The sequence below is a fragment of the Monodelphis domestica genome, chromosome 2 (assembly GCF_027887165.1).
Source record: "Monodelphis domestica isolate mMonDom1 chromosome 2, mMonDom1.pri, whole genome shotgun sequence".
NCBI classification, from domain to species: domain Eukaryota; kingdom Metazoa; phylum Chordata; class Mammalia; order Didelphimorphia; family Didelphidae; genus Monodelphis; species Monodelphis domestica.
Window position 1 is genome coordinate 197,464,192 of NC_077228.1, and position 15,674 is coordinate 197,479,865.

Below are 15,674 nucleotides of genomic sequence, written 5' to 3' on the forward strand. Positions count from 1 at the left end.
TTAAAAGGACCTTAATTTGAATACTGCTTCAAGACACTACTAATTGAAAAGTCACTTTAAGTCACATTAACCCTTCAGGGCTTTGGCCTTCTTATCTGTCAACCAGCAATAAAAGCCTTTTTCAACTTAAAACCATCAGCTTAAAAATACCTAGGATCTACAGTTTAACCAAAATGGTAATTAACTATGTCTATTTAATGAAACTGCAAATATTTTTCGAATCTTAATAGTATAGCTTTTAAAAACACAAACATGGGGGCAGCTGGGTAGTTTAGTGGATTGAGAGCCAGGCCTAGACAGGAGGTCCTAGGTTCAAATTTGGCCTCAGACACTTCCCAGCTGTGTGACCCTGGGCAAGTCACTTGACCCCCATTGCCTAGCCCTTACCACTCTTCGGCCTTGGAGCCAATACACAGTATTGACTCCAAGATGGAAAGTAAGGGTTAAAAAAAAATAAAAACACAAACACCTACCCTTTCCTTACCACTGCAAACAAGCTGAAGAAAAAATGAGCCACTGTCGAATTTTGAAGCCTTTAAAAGAGCAACAAAAACTATGACATGCATAAGTAAACTCTTCAACCAGTGTATCAACAGGAAATATGTGCCATTACAAGAACCAAAATCTAATCTCTAGTACAGCTCTCTCCTCTCTTTCTCACAAGATACTCATTATGGGGGTAGCTAGATGGATTAAGAGTCAGGCCAAGAGATGGGCAGATCTGAGTTCAAATCTAGCCTTAGACACTTCCTAGGTATGTGATCCTAGAAAAATCATTTAACACTCCTTGCCCAGTCTTTGCCACTCTTCTACCTTGGAACCAATATTGGTTCTAAGATAGAAGGTAAAGGTTAAAAAACTAACAAAAACCAAACTACATATTATTTTGGGGAAGTCAGTCCTTTTGGCTAACATATAACAAAGATTAACTCCAATATGAACCAGGTTGTCAACAAAAGACAGGATACAGCTGAAAGTATAATGGGGCACAGGAAGGGAATGAAAGATTTATATGGTTAAATGAGTAGACAAAAGGATCTCTCAATAGAAGGATTCACCATTTCCAAAAATACTGTACCTGCCAAGGGAAACCTTCAATTAATGTGTTGTGACAAAGTGCTAACAAAAGATTAATTCCTATGAGTTATGTGCCTGTATTCTCTGCTTTCTGAAACCATGAATCAGCAATATTTCTTATGCACTGATTTTCAGTTTTGTTACATGTCATAGAACTAATTAAATTGAAACAGAAAATCAGATTATTCCTAGACTGACTCCTTGGTTAGCAAGTTTTTGCCCAAAATAAATGCAAATTTAATTGAAAGAAAAATTTCAGTTTCTCTTCAAAAAAGAAAACATAATAATACAATCAGTTTCCTAAAATTTTCCATATAAACGAGAAGGGCTGGTATATAGGAGGACAACTCCAATTTCATCTTTTAAAAGTAAAAACAGGGGCGATTAGGTGGTTCAGTAAAGATAAGCCTGAAGTTGGAAAGACTTGGGTTCAAACCTAGCCTCAGGAACATCTTAGTTGGGTAACCCTGGGCAAGTCACTTAACCCCAATTGCCTAGTTATTCCTACTATACTGCCTTGGAACCAATATTTTGTATTGATTCTAAGAGGAAATGTGAGGGTTTAAAAAAAAAGCAAACTTTTGAATTTAATTACCTGAATATTCAATTTACCAACTTGCTTATCTTTTAAGTACCCAATATTTAAAACACATTTAAAAAATTAAAAATTATGCCAGGAAACGTGGTGTTTCAAAAAGTCAAAGTCAAAATTAGTACATAATGCTAATGAAGATTTGGGGAGGGGGAGAGAAGGCTTATGAAAAATTCTATAAAGGGCTTTAATTAATTTATTTATTAAAACCCTTACCTATTATCTTAGTATTAACTGTAAGACAGCAAAAAAGCTGCAATGCCTAGGCACTCTATCCACCAAGCCACCTAGCTGTCCTTGAGAAGGACCTTTAAAGTTCTTATTGTTCTACTTCCAAAACCTGTCCCATACTCAACTTTTTCTGTGTATAAGCACACGAGAATTTCATTCTCCTTTCCTCTTCATCCCACACTTAAAAAAAACAAGCTGTGCCTTTAATAAGAACAATCCAAACTGGAGGCAAAATCAAGTGCTAGATACATTACCATGTGACTGAAAAATATTTAACAGAGGGAAGCTAGGTAGTTCAGTGGATAGAGCCTAGAGACATCAGGCCTAGAGATGAGAGGTCCTAGGTTCAAATTTAGCTTCAGACACTTCCTAGGTAAACCCTAGGCAAGTCACTTAACCCCAAATGCCTAGTCCTAACCACTTTTCTGGCTTGGAACTGATACTTAGAATACACTTTAAGACAGAAAATAAGGGTTTTAAAATATATATACATTTAACATAATTTTGATTTGACTTGAAAAGTTGATATCCTGCTTTCAAAAAACAAGATTCTTAGCTATACTGATAGAGGAAAACTAACATCTGAAACAGGGCCTTCAGGAAATAAATCCCTTTAGATGATAGTAGAAAATATTCCTTTCTCTTCCCAGTAAGAACACATTTTTTAAAAAAATAAATATTTAATCTATGAGAAGGCCTTTGAGTGTTTTCAACAAAAGTTTCTATAAAGATTTCAGGCCTAGTATTTCTTACTGCTGTTACTATTAAATTCTTGGTATATGAAATAAGAAGGCACTATGGTGTAGTGGAGTGAAGACTTAACTTAAAAATAGGAAGACCAGGACTGAATCTTGCTACTAACAATTTATTAGCTGTGTGACCCTTCATCTGGAAAAAGAGAGTTGGACCACTTAGGTCTCCAATGTCCCTTTTCTGGATGTAAAGCTAGGATCCTGTAATCTAATTACTAGCTACTATAGAGAAAACGTGATAAATAATGAAAAAAAAGACTGTGGGCTGATACAAACAGAAAGGGATCAAGTCTACTAGAAATGCCCTTTTACTTTCTTAAAAAGTAATATCTGAATTGGTTTGAGGATGAATGAAAACAAGCCTGAAGAGTTGAAAGGTATTAGTAAGGCTACCAATATCACTTAGGAAACTTGAAGTTTAAGGACTGAACTGGAAGGTGACAAATTTAGCAGTACTTGTTTTTCAGCATCCAGAGAAAGAATGTTACAATAAAAGTAACCCAAGTTCAAGGGAATAAAAGAACTAGTTGCAAGAAACAGTAACAAACGGAGTTGCCATGACATGTGTAATTGTTAAAGTTATGTTTGCTTGGTAGTGCTTAGAGTTGGTGTCCACTACAAAATCAAATATATACTTTGATGGCACTCTCCTAATAACATTAATGTGATTCTCATTAGTGAGGATTCTGGAATTATTACTTATTCTTTACATTTTGGAGAGAAATTGGTATATAATAGCTTAAGATTTATAAAGGTTTCTAAAGCATTTTACAAATGTTCTTTCACTTGCATCCCACAACAGCCTTGTGAGGTAGGTTTTACAGATATTATCTTCATTTTTATAATATGAAGAAACTGAGGATAAGTGATTTCTTTACAGTCACAAAGGCAGTGTGAAATGCAAATCTGTCTTACTGACTTGAACTCCACTTGAAGTTCATTGTCTCATGCTGCCTTACCTTCAAAGTGGCTATAACAATCTTTGATTTGAATCAAAACCAGTCTTACTGAAAAATAAAATGAGCAATGTGGTTAACATACCTCATTTACCACCCCAAATTAACTAATGGAAGCCTTGGATTTGTTCTTTTCCAATAAAAGCCAAACACCCAAAAAGTACCCTATTCATAAAAGTGATGTAGAAAGTATTAGACATACAGAATAACATGCAGAGCAACAGGGTTAACTTTTGAAAAAGAATCTAGTAGACTTACCTATCCAAGTCATCCTCCCCAAGTAATAAGGGTGGAAGTGGCAGGGGAGGCAAAGTTGAAGTTTTCAGGTGTGGAATAGCAGCTGTCAATGACACCTGGGTCTTCAAAGAAACCTGTACAAGGGGCTGAGAGTTTGCCTGAGAAGATAGAGCAGATGTCCTCGGGTGAGTAGAAGATGATAAAGTTGGGGTGACAGAAGTAGTGACCTGACTAAAAGTTGGTTGGAGAGGTGGCAGAGGTGGTTGATGTGGAACAGCTGGTAACGGAGGTAAAGGTGGCAAAGGGGGCGTCTGAGGTGGAGGGGTGGTGGTTGGTAGAGGGGGTGGAGAAGTAATTGTGGGGAGAGGTGGAGGAACCTCCTTTTCCATTGTCTCTGATTCCTTTGGGGCCACAATCTCCTCTTTCAATGCTATGGGTTTAGAGTCCTTTGATCCCTGTGATTTCAAGTCTTTAGTAGGAACAAGATGCTTCTTCTCAGAGTTCTCATCCAATTTTACTTTTCCTGGATCTAAAGAAGTTTTCATCTCTGTATTCAGATGTGCTAAGTTTACCAGTTCAGTATCTGAAGCAGATTTTTCAGATTTTAAAACTCTAGATAATTTTTTAGACTCAAGGCTTGACTCTTTGGTCTCCCCTGAGATGTTTTCTTTTTTAGGCAAAATTACAGGTGACCCCTTCACCTCCTTTCCATCCACTTTTGCAGCAGCTGCTGCAGCTGCCCTTTCCTTTTTCTTCCTGCTGAGTTCAGCTCCCAAGCTGGAGTTTAATGGGAGTCTGGTAGGTGAAATACTAGAATGTCGACTTCGTGAACCTGATCGCTTCTTTTTGCTGTGGGAAGATGAATGTCTAGAATATACAGGACTTCTGCTTCTAGACTTCACTGATTTCCTGTGGGAAGAAGAAAATAGTGGTAAAAAATGAATTTTTCACAATCATATGTTAAGGAAAATAGAATTAATAAAGTAAGCTTTGACAGGTAGGAACAAACATTACTCAAATTAATGTATAGCGTGGTATAGCAGACTGGCTCTAAATTCAGAGCTGGGCTCAAACTCTGCCTGCTGTTTTACTACTTGTGTGACTTTGGCAAATTATTTTGACCTTAATTTCCTTATTTTTTTTTTTAAAGAAAGATGGCCTCTAAGATGGCTTTGAGTTTTTGATCAGTGATTGTATGATCTACCTCAAAAATAAGTTGATAGCAACTAATTCCTACAGGACACAAGCATATCTGTATCTAATATTAGGTTATACTTGTGTAACACTCCAGTTTTCAAAGAGCTTGTTGTCTAGATTTTCCTCATTTCACTTAAGTAGGTCTTTCTCTATTTGCTAGGTTAAAGAAATATTCTTTTCAAAACATTTTAAGTATTATTTATTAATAATTATTTAGGAATATTTAGGAATCTTTTAAAGGGTATATTCTTCTTTTGTATTTTAGAAGGGGCAATGACAATAACACAAAAAACCCCAAAGATTTTAGATTTTTAGTTTCAAGCATTTTTATAAGTTGTGAAAATGCAAAAGAGAAAAATAATTCCTGAAACTATGATGTTCTGAAGGAGATGAAAATAATTTGAGTGCCTCAGATACCCAAATGTTCTGACTAGGAAGGTGTATATCTTTTAAAACTCAGTCAAATTCTTTAGGTCTAAAACAATCTACTGTATTTTTAGTTGGTTTAAATACTGCAGGTATTTCTCATTTTATCCAAATGTAAACAGAGAAGTCTAAATTTTTAAAAATACATAAAATTTTAGAGTTGTTTTACAAAAGATTAAACTTAGAATTTATTTAAAGAGTCCTTATCCCTGTCCCTTTTAAAATGTTCTGATTTACACTCTACTTTTCCAGAATTCAGATAATTTAAAGGCAGGGTATTTCTTTACTTCCAAACACCTTTGCTTCTTTGAAGGAAACTATGATGAAATTGAGAAATAAAACTTAACCTACATAAAAGAGAAATATAAATCAATCTGAATTGCTATTTATTCCATTTGACTGAAATGTCAATGAAGTCCTAGAAATATGGGAAGATGTATCCCTGCTAAAAATCAGGTTGGTCAAATCACAAATCCTCCCAATTACGTCTAGAAAAAAATAGTTCCCCATTCTTGATCACTGGCATCATCTACAGTAATTTAGCAAGTTTGCTCCAGAAAGTCAGTAGTAAAAATCTAATTTCACCATCATATGCAGTAATGTTCAACACAACTACATAAATAAATTATATGTATATTTATGGAGGCAAAAATGTCAGGTGGGTTTATTAAATGTAGATGTCCTTAAGAACACTATGTTCTTCTTTTAAACACCTGACTGAAAAAAAGGGGTCATAACAGGGGTAAAATGAAATTCCCTTTTTTCCAAGGAAAACATCTAACATATTTTCCAGAAGTTCAACTTTTGATGAAGGTTGATTACTATAGCCATTTCTCTTTGGACTTTCATCAACAGAATTAAACCAAATTCTCTAAGAAAATGCTACAGTATTATTAGTACTAATTCTACCACCATCATATCTTTTTAAAGTAATTCTAATTGTTCTTATATGTTTCATTCAATTACTAGGTTGTAAACTCCTCAAGAACAGGAACTTTGCCATATCTTCCACGATGCCTTGTATATAAATGCTTAAAATGTTTGCTGAATTGAATTTCATAAATACTTATGGTAGATACAGAGAATAGTTATTATAATTCCCAGTTGCTAGAAGAAATCAAGGCCCAGAGGTTAAATGACTTGACCAAAGAAACATAGTGAGAGAGACTAGATTAAAACCTAGGGCTTCTTACTCTTAGTCCTATGCTACATTATATCATAATGGTTGGATAACCATATATTGAAAATAAATAACACAGAATTCCCAGCACCATAATCATATCAGATATGAGTCCGCTTTCTCTCCTCAAGAAAAGAAAGGTCTGTTGGAGATTTAAGTGAGGCATCTTAGTCTCTTATTTTCTCTCTTCAGGAAACCTTTGTCTTGGGAAGGAAACATGGTATAATGGATAGAATGGCTCTGGAGTCAAGCAACCCTGGGTTCATATTCTGCCTCTAATGCTTTACTACCTGTATGACCCTGGAAAAAATCACCTAACCTAACCAGGTCTGTTGTCTGAAATCCAAAATAAGGGGGTTTAATTAAATGGCCTCAGTGGCTCCCTCCAGATTTAAATTTATGAACTGAATTAAACTTGTACAATTCCACTAGAACTTGAATTATCATTATTTTGGTTTCAACATAGTTAATGCAGAATTTCTGTCTTCTTTAATTGCCAGTCTAAATTAAAATTTTAAAAATTTCTGAATGTCTACTTTTCCTGCTTCCTTTTGTCACTGTCTAAATGAAAAAGACACAAAAAGGCACCACATGTTCATACTCTATCCACTCTAACAAGTTTGTGTTGAACTTTTGGCACCATTTGGATTGCCAATGAAATGGAAGAGGAATGCATACACATGACAGTACCAAACACTGATGGTTTCATGTAAAGGCAAAACTCCTTTAAGGAAAATAAACAAAAAACTACAGAAAGTACAGTGATTCCAGGAATTAAATATGCATCAAATTTTAAATCTGTCCTTTTATTTTTTAATTTCACATAAAACAAGTTTTAATAAAGTTGAGGAAAGAAACAATAATATGAAAGCTTTTTCCCTCATCTATAACATCTATTTAAAAAAGCAGTTATTGCTGGCACTTTTTCAATTCCATTCAACAAGCATTTATTAAGCACCTACTACATGCTAGGTACTATATCAGGTGTGGAAGAGAAAAATAAAAAATGAAAACAGTTCCAGGCCTCATTAGAAGCATTCCATTTCGGGGAGGGGAAAGAGGGAAGAGCAAAATGTATAGAGATAAGTACATTAATTCCAGGAGGGTGAAGTGGAACTCTTAACAGTAGTTCTTGTGCTCTGAACATTAGGATTTCAAGAAAATCACAGAATGAAGTTGTAATGGACCTTAGAGACTATCTATACAGCTCCCTAATTTTACAGATTAATAATGAACTTCTGTAGCTCCAAACCCAATGGACTATTGATATTTTCCTTTCTTTTTTAAAACTCTCACCTTCCATCTTGGAATCAATAGGCAGAAGAAGAGTACTATGGACTAGGCAAGTGGGGTTGCACCTTGCCCAAGGTCACATAGCTAGGAAGTGTCTGAGGCCACATTTGAATCCAGGACCTCCTATTTCCAGGCCTGGTTCTTTATGTACTGAGCTACCTAGCTACTACAGGATGATGATATTTTCAAAGAACTGTTTTAAAACTATTAGAAAATCTTTAATAAAATTTACCCTTATGAGCAAATTGTCAATACTCTGTGAAACAAAACAATTAGTTCTTTTAAAATTATATCCCTAAAAAAAAAAAAGCCACTACAATCTACAGTCCAACTGCTTAACAGAATGTTAAGGGATATTATAGGATAAGGATATAGTGGAAGGGATATTATAAATCACAAGTCTAACTCCTTATAGATTTAGCAAAAATTCTCTTAAGAATGGTACTAGATTCTTCCACGCTCCATTCCTAGGTTTGGCATTGGCATACAGACAGAAAGGTAGTTTAATGTCTCCACTAAATAATTTTTCAAAAATGAAATAGCTAAATATACTGGCAATATGTAGAAGTATGTTTGGGAAAAAAAAAGAGTGCTATTTCCTATTCCTTGAAAATAAAAATCCAGAGGAAGAAAAACTTTACATAAGTAGTTTACTCCAGCTGTGAGTCTCAAACTAGGAAAAAAAAAGTCTTTTTTACTAAGGACATCATCAAGTTAAGCATTAATTCAATCTACTGAAAGGAAGTGACTGTTCCATGGTCACAAAGGAAGTTGATGATAGAGCCAAAAAGAAGCCTATTTCTCTTGATCACTTTTTTTTTTTGCCTTACCATGCTGTCCAAAAGAAGGGAAAGTATTTTTAAATTTTTTTAATTAAAAAAAAAACTAGTCAATTTGTAAATTAACATGCCTAAATATCCTCAAGCTAACAGAAATGAGAATTTTAAAAAAACTAATAATATGTTGACAAGCTCAGGATATCTGGACCCCCAATTATAAACTTAACAGGTAAGGATTACAATTTTCCCCTCAGAGCCTCTTTTTTTTTTTTTTTGGTGAGCCCACCTTGGAATTAAGGCCTCACCATAGGCTGCCAGAGACCAACCATGATAGTAGTTTTTGCTGTGTAAACTTTCTACTTTTGAGTTACTGGATCTGCTAGAAACTAGAGGGCTTCACTGATAGCCAACAACAAAATTCTTGGTCACTGGTGGCCCTTCAATGCATTCCAGTCCTCCTCCCCCATAACTTATCTTCTCCCAAAGTAGAAAAACTGAAAAGAAAGTTCACATACCTGGGAAGAGGACTCCGACTCACAGAGCGCTTGGTCACAAATGGGCTGCTAGAGCGTCTTCGGCTGTAGGGACTAGGCGATCGCCCACTGTATGAACCACTTCCCCTCTCATAGCTGGATGACCGCCTCCTATTGTATGGACTCACTGATCTCTGCCGCCTACTGTATGGACTAGGTGAACGGGTGCTAGACTGGTAGGCCGATGGCTCTCTGTAAGGTGGGCTAATTGACTGTCTTCGAGAAGACCCACCTGGGCTCTTCTTGTAGGAGTCATAGTTGCTGGAGGTATGAGACCTTGGAGGACTAACATCATATTCCTGGCTGTATGATGCTCCTGAAGGGCTATCATCCTGCTTAGGGCTGTCAGACCACTTCCTGTGAGGGCTCCTGGATCTCCTTTTTGGGCTATCTATGGATTTGTAGCTTTTGGGTGGGTCTCTTTTCCGATGACTTTTAGAACGGTCTTTGTGCCCAGACTTTAACTCTCGTTCTTTTCGAGTTTTCTCCTTATGGAATTTGGCTGACCTGGATTCCTTGTTACTGCTACTCTTGGATACCAGTGCCTTTCCATATTCGTCATTCTCTTCGTTCAGTCGTTTTGAAGTCCCAGATACTCGGTCTTTCGTGGACATTGACTTACTGGAGACTTCTTGGTTTTTTTCTACTTTCTTTTCCTTCTCTATCTGCTTAGTTTTCAATAGCTCTCTGATTCTCCTGTGCTGGTGATGGCGATGTTTGTGGAGCCGATCACTCCTATCAGTACCCCGACGATCATCATTATCTCTTCTCTCTAGCTTGAAGGCCATGTCATCAGAGAAGGTGTCTGAATCAGAGCTGATGTCGTCGTATTCCACCAGGGGCTTGATCATGGTGCTCAATGGGGCTGCTTCAGGAGCCAGAGAGCCTATGTCTTTGGAGTGCTTGGACTTGTGCCTCTTGTGTTTGGACACCAGTCTATGCCGCTCTCTGCTGTTGGAGCTGCCACCACCACCCAGGGATGATGGCTGCATGGCCCCAGAACTCCCTCCACCCCCATCCTTCTTGCCCCCATGTCTCTCTGGATTGGGCATTCCCCTTCCCCTAACTTCAAAAGGGGAGAGGAATCCCCCAGAATCCCCAAAGTCAATCCCCACCCTCCCCCCCACAACTCAGGCCCAGCAAAGAGTCCCCTCCTGAAGAGGGGTGGGGGGGGAAAGGCGCCTGCCCTGGCCCCCCCTCCCTCCCTACACTTCAGCTCCTTCCTACATGAGGTGGAGGAAAGAGCGGTCGGGGAGGGGGAGGCAGAAAAAAAGCTCCTCAAAGGTTGCAGCAGCGGAGGCTCCCGCCCCGTCCGCTGGGCCTCGGGGCAAGGGGTGGGGGAAGCCGGCCCGGCCCCCAGGAGCAGTGGAGCCGCCTCGGGCTCCGAGCGGGCCTGTCTGTGAGGGCTGCGCGGGCCCTCCCCCAGCCGGCAGCCCGGCTCGCCCCGCGGCCTCCTGACGCTGGGGCCCGAGGTCTGGGCGCCTTCCCCCCCGCTCCCTTTGTCCCTCGTTCCTGGGGAAGTCACTACCCGCTCCCCTCGCTTCAGACCTCCCTCTCACACACTCACTCTCACACACGCTCTCACACTCACACACACTAGGTTAAACCGAAACGGCACTTAGCTGAGGCTGGGGGTGGGGGGTGGGAGACGCAGCACAAATCTCGCGAGATTAACGCTATTCTCGCGAGAGAGGCACCGGCCTCCGGCCACTTTTCCCTTCTCTATTTCCTTACTCTCTCCTTTCCAGGCGCTACCAAACTACGCGAGAACGGATTAGACTAGTGACGAACAAGTCATCGACCTCTCGCGAGAATATGGATGGCCTTTTTTTTTTAACTAAAACAAATCTTTATTGATAGGCTACATCCTGTTTTTTTTTTAAACAAGCCTTTATCGGAAGTTTATTTTAACTAGTAGCTTCCTTAGTAACCTTACTGTGTGTTTGCCTCCAACTTTTCTATTATGTTTTCAGCTGCCTGAGAGAAACACTTGTAGGGCATACCGAAAACCTCTTGCTCTCGTAGGAACCTAAAAATATTTCTATTATCCCTTAGGTAATAGATAATCCCTCAATACATCTTCCCATCTCCAAATTTTTCTTGTTACTCTCCAGGGTTGCACTCTCCTTCCCCTAAGGCTGAAATTTTCTCCTTGAGAGAAGTCCATCTTACTTTTCTATTTGTATCCCCAGAGTTTTGCACCTAGTAAAGGCTTAATCCATCCATCTTTGCATCCGTTTATTCAGACCAGTCACCTAGGTTCTTAATCTTGATGTTCTCAGCAATATAATTTATTTAATATTATTTATATGATTTGCCCCATGTTATTTACTTTGAATATATTACATATATGTACATAATTAACTTTTTACCTATTACTCTGTAGATAAATGTAATCTTCTTGAGGGCAAAGACTTGTTTTTGGTGTCCTTGTTAAAAGGCTCAGCTCAGGAGTTAGCTCTTCTGTAAAGACTTTCCTAGACCACACAATTTTCAAACTATTTTGTATGTACAAGTGGTTGATGTTATGAATCAATAAGGTTAGGAGTTATTATGCATCAGTTATGTGTCAATCAACAGTTTCTTCTATGTGCTTCAGTCCCACACCACCCACTATTTATTAGAAATTTCAAACAGTATGGGTATATGACTGAGAGCAAAATGTAGAGGTTGGAAATATGTGAGGTGAGAAAGAGTAAAGAACAGAGTTAATGCCAAAGTTGAAAAAGTGAAAGAATGATGGTGACTTTGACAGATTACAAAGTTTGGGAGAGGGGTGGGTTTGGGAGAAAAGATAAATTCTTTTTTGGACATGTTTGAGATGTTTCCAGATATCAAGTCAACAATAATTTATTAAGCACTTTAGTACGGGGGTTACAAATGAAAGCAAAAAGAAAGTCTCTACCTTCAAAATATTATATTCAAACGAGATAACACAACATATAAAAGAGAGTTAAAAAGCTAAGAGAGGAGAAAAGTGCTATGAAATCTGGAGAATGAAGGATGACTTGTTATTTCCTCATATGGAGGTTCCATTGGGAACTCAACAAATGAAAGGAGCAGCAGGGGTGAAGAGAGAAGGCAGATGAATCATAGTGGGCTTTGAAATCTCTAAGAGGCAGCTGGTGATTCAGATATGAAGATGAGGGGAGAGACTTGACAAATTAGCCACTACCAGTTCAGAACTTCATCACCTCTTGTCTTTATTATTGCAGTAACATCCTAGTCTTCCCACCTGAAGTTTTGCCCTTTTCTGGTTTATCCTCTGTCACAAAGCTGCCAATGTAATTTTCATTAAGCACAGATCTGTTTCACTCCCCTATTCAATGAATTTTAGTTTCTTCCTATTGCTTACAGAATAAAATAAAAACTCTTTCTATTTAGCTTTTAAAGCCTTTCACAAATTTGTCCTAAACGATTTTCCTAGCTTACATTGTACATTAATCCTCATCCTACACTCTATACTCCAATCAAACTGGCTTTCCACCAAACTCTCACTTCCAACTCACCTAATCTTTTTTTTTTTTATGAAGCCAGTTCAAATACCATCTTCTATATGAAAACTTTCTTAATCTTCCATAATGTTACTGTTTCCTTTCTCTAAATACCTTGCATTTATTTTCTTTATATTCATTCTACATATGACTATGTGCCTCCTCTTTCTGGTTAGAATGTCAGCTGCTTGGGAATAAGGATTGTCTCATTCTTTTTATCTTCAACACCTTACTCAGTGCTTGGCATACAATAGGTCCTTAATTAATGTTCTTTTATTGCTGACTAGAAAGAACTGTGTTACCTGAAAAGAGATAGTAAGTCTGGGAGTTGAATTGACCAAAACAGAATATGGGAAAAGAACAGGATTCACAACCAAAATTTGATGAAAGCCAACAGTGATATCAAATGGAGTGTCCAACCTGCAACCCTCACACTACATGTGAGCCCCCACCTTAACCTAGATAGGAAAGGGAGGAAATGCTCCTAGGCTGCTGGGCAGAGGGGCAGGTGATATGAAAAATGTCCTCAGGCTCAGATGAAGAGGGGGAGGGGAGTAACCCCTCCCAGCATTCATGCCATACCTTTGCCACCATGGAGCTAGGGTATATGACATGAATGATGATTCAGCAAAAAGAGACTGGGAAGGAGGTGATCAGACAAGTAGAATGAAAACCAAGAGAAAATAGTGTCATGAAAAGCCAAACTAGGGGACAGCTAGGTGACTCAGTGGATCGAGAGCCAGTCCTAGAGATGGGACATCCCAAGTCCAAATCTGGCCTCAGACACTTCCTAGCTGGGTGAACAAATTACTTAACCCCCATTGCCTAGCCCTTACTGCTCTTCTGCCTTGGAACCAATATACAGTAGTGATTCTAAGATGGAAGGTAAGGGTTTAAAAAAAAACTAACTAAAGAAAGTATGTGGGAGGAGAAAAGGTAGTTGAGTCACATGCAGCAGAGAAATTAAATAAGATGAGAACTTAAAAAACAAACAAATCATAAGATTTGTCAAATAAGAGCTCACTGGTGAGGTAGCTAGGTAGCACAGTTGATAAAGTGTCAGGCCTGGAATGGGGAGGACCTGGATTCAAATGTGGCCTCAGATACTTCTTAATTATACCACCCATCCAGAGAAGAAATGAATTCATTATGAAGAATGAGAGACATTTTTGGACATGACCAATGCAGTAATTTATTTAGCTTGAGAATGTATATTTGTCACAAAGATTTTGTTTTTTTTTTCTCTTTTTTAAGTAGACTGGGAGAGAATAGACTTGTTAAATGAAAATTATATATATATATATATATTTATTTAAAAGAGCAGAGAAGGAAGACAGAATTAATTCAGGAATGGGGTTTGGCAAGTTATGAATTTTGATAGGACAAGGAAATGAGGGATTTAAGAGATGATAACAGTGAGAAGTTGAATTGGTTAACATTAGGGTCAGGGATGAGAAGGAAGGAAAGTAAAGACAGAGTATGGGGGAAAACTGAGAGATGGAAGAATTAAGAAGTTCTGATGACAGTGAGATTTAGAGAGAGTTGGAAAAATAAGTTTAATTTTGAAAGAAGTGGACTACTAGTGAGTAAGGGTGAGATCCAGAGTGTGATTACCCCTGTGTGTGCCCCTAAGGTAGAATAAAGGATGTCATGAGACTTAAAGAGATTGAAAAATGAGGAGGTTAGGAAGGTGGTAGGGGCATTAATTTGCATGCTGAAGTCTCCTAGAATAAGAGCAGAAAGTTGGAAAGGAGAAGACAGGTGCTGAAATCCTTGAGAAAGGCAGGAGAATTACCTAGGACTGGTAAATGACAGTCACTATATTTTGAATAATGTGGAAATTTTTGATACTATAATCTTCAAAGGAGGAAAAGTTGTAAAAAAAAGTGTTGGTGACAATGGCTGAAAGGAATATAAGAGAAGGAAGTCCAGGATAAGGGGATTTTGCTTCTTATGTAAAAAGGGGGGGCATAGCTGTAAAGGTGGGCTTGAAACCACCTTTATTTGGCTCTGGTATTTAGATCAGGTTAGAATACTTTTTGAAAATCAGGCCTAAGTCAAGTCAACAAGCTTTTATCAAGAGCTTACTATGGGGGTAGCTAGATAGCTTAATGCTTTGTTTTACAAGGCACTTTACAAATATCTCATTTGATTTTCACAACAACCCTGGGAAATAGGGATTGTTATTATCCCCAGCTCATAGATGAGGAAACTGAGGGAAGCAGAAGTTAAATAACCAGCTCAGATTCACAGCTGGTAAGTGTCTGAGGTAGAATTTGAACTCCAATCTTCCTGACTTCAGATCCAATGCTCTATTCATTACATGAGATGGCAGGAGTTTTTAGCCATAGGGGTAATAGTCAGGGGCAGATGTAATATCTTTGTACTTCTTTGTGTATAGGAGGTATAGTTCACTTGGATCTGACCTTTCAGTGTTTTGCACAGAGCCTAAACAGCTATTCTCTCCTTGGTTAGGGTGGATTTTGTAGGAGCTTTGGCAGCCTCCTTTTGGTGACTTATAGCATAGGGTTTGCCATGAGACAGAACCCTAATTGGCTGCTGACCCTGGAAAGCTGATCTGGGTCTCCTGGTTGTGACTGGCTAGCATCAAGAGGAGTTTCTGTATTAGAGACAATGAATGACCACCAAGTTGGAAACATTAATCTTTGTCCTCGATTGTCAAAATATGAGAATCATTTAGCCAATGGAGAACCAAAGTGAAATGTGAAATGTAAACTTAGCAGTCTCAAAACTTTTTTAATGCCTCAGTGATTTTGTCATAATCTGTTAGGAGAGTATAGCAGTAATTATAAGTTAATGTACCCTATTTTGTAAGGTGATGTCTACTCCAAGCATGTGAAAACTCTCTCAGTGGAATGGGCACATGAGAACAATTTGTTCCAATAGCCATGAAGGCAGTAGAAGCA

At 38.2% G+C, this 15,674-nt stretch overlaps 1 protein-coding gene across 5 annotated transcripts in view; it reads right to left on the reverse strand.

The window, feature by feature from the left end:
- The window catches only part of CDK12 (cyclin dependent kinase 12), a 71,433-nt gene extending 60,481 nt beyond the window's left edge, over positions 1-10,952 (reverse strand). For 2 of the 5 annotated variants that reach the window (XR_001628065.2, XR_001628062.2), the window contains exons 1-2: positions 9,236-10,950; positions 3,867-4,754 (exon numbers count right to left, since the gene is read on the reverse strand). Coding sequence is in view for 2 of the 5 variants with exons in the window: in XM_007482314.3 (XP_007482376.1) it covers positions 3,867-4,754; positions 9,236-10,305 (1,958 nt within the window). In the remaining 3 variants the exon portion in view is untranslated. Of the gene's footprint in view, positions 1-3,866; positions 4,755-9,235 lie in introns of all 5 variants that reach the window. The other 3 variants (XR_008916370.1, XM_007482314.3, XM_007482315.3) reach the window with 3 other exon arrangements.
- Between the last annotated feature and the right edge of the window lie 4,722 nt (positions 10,953-15,674).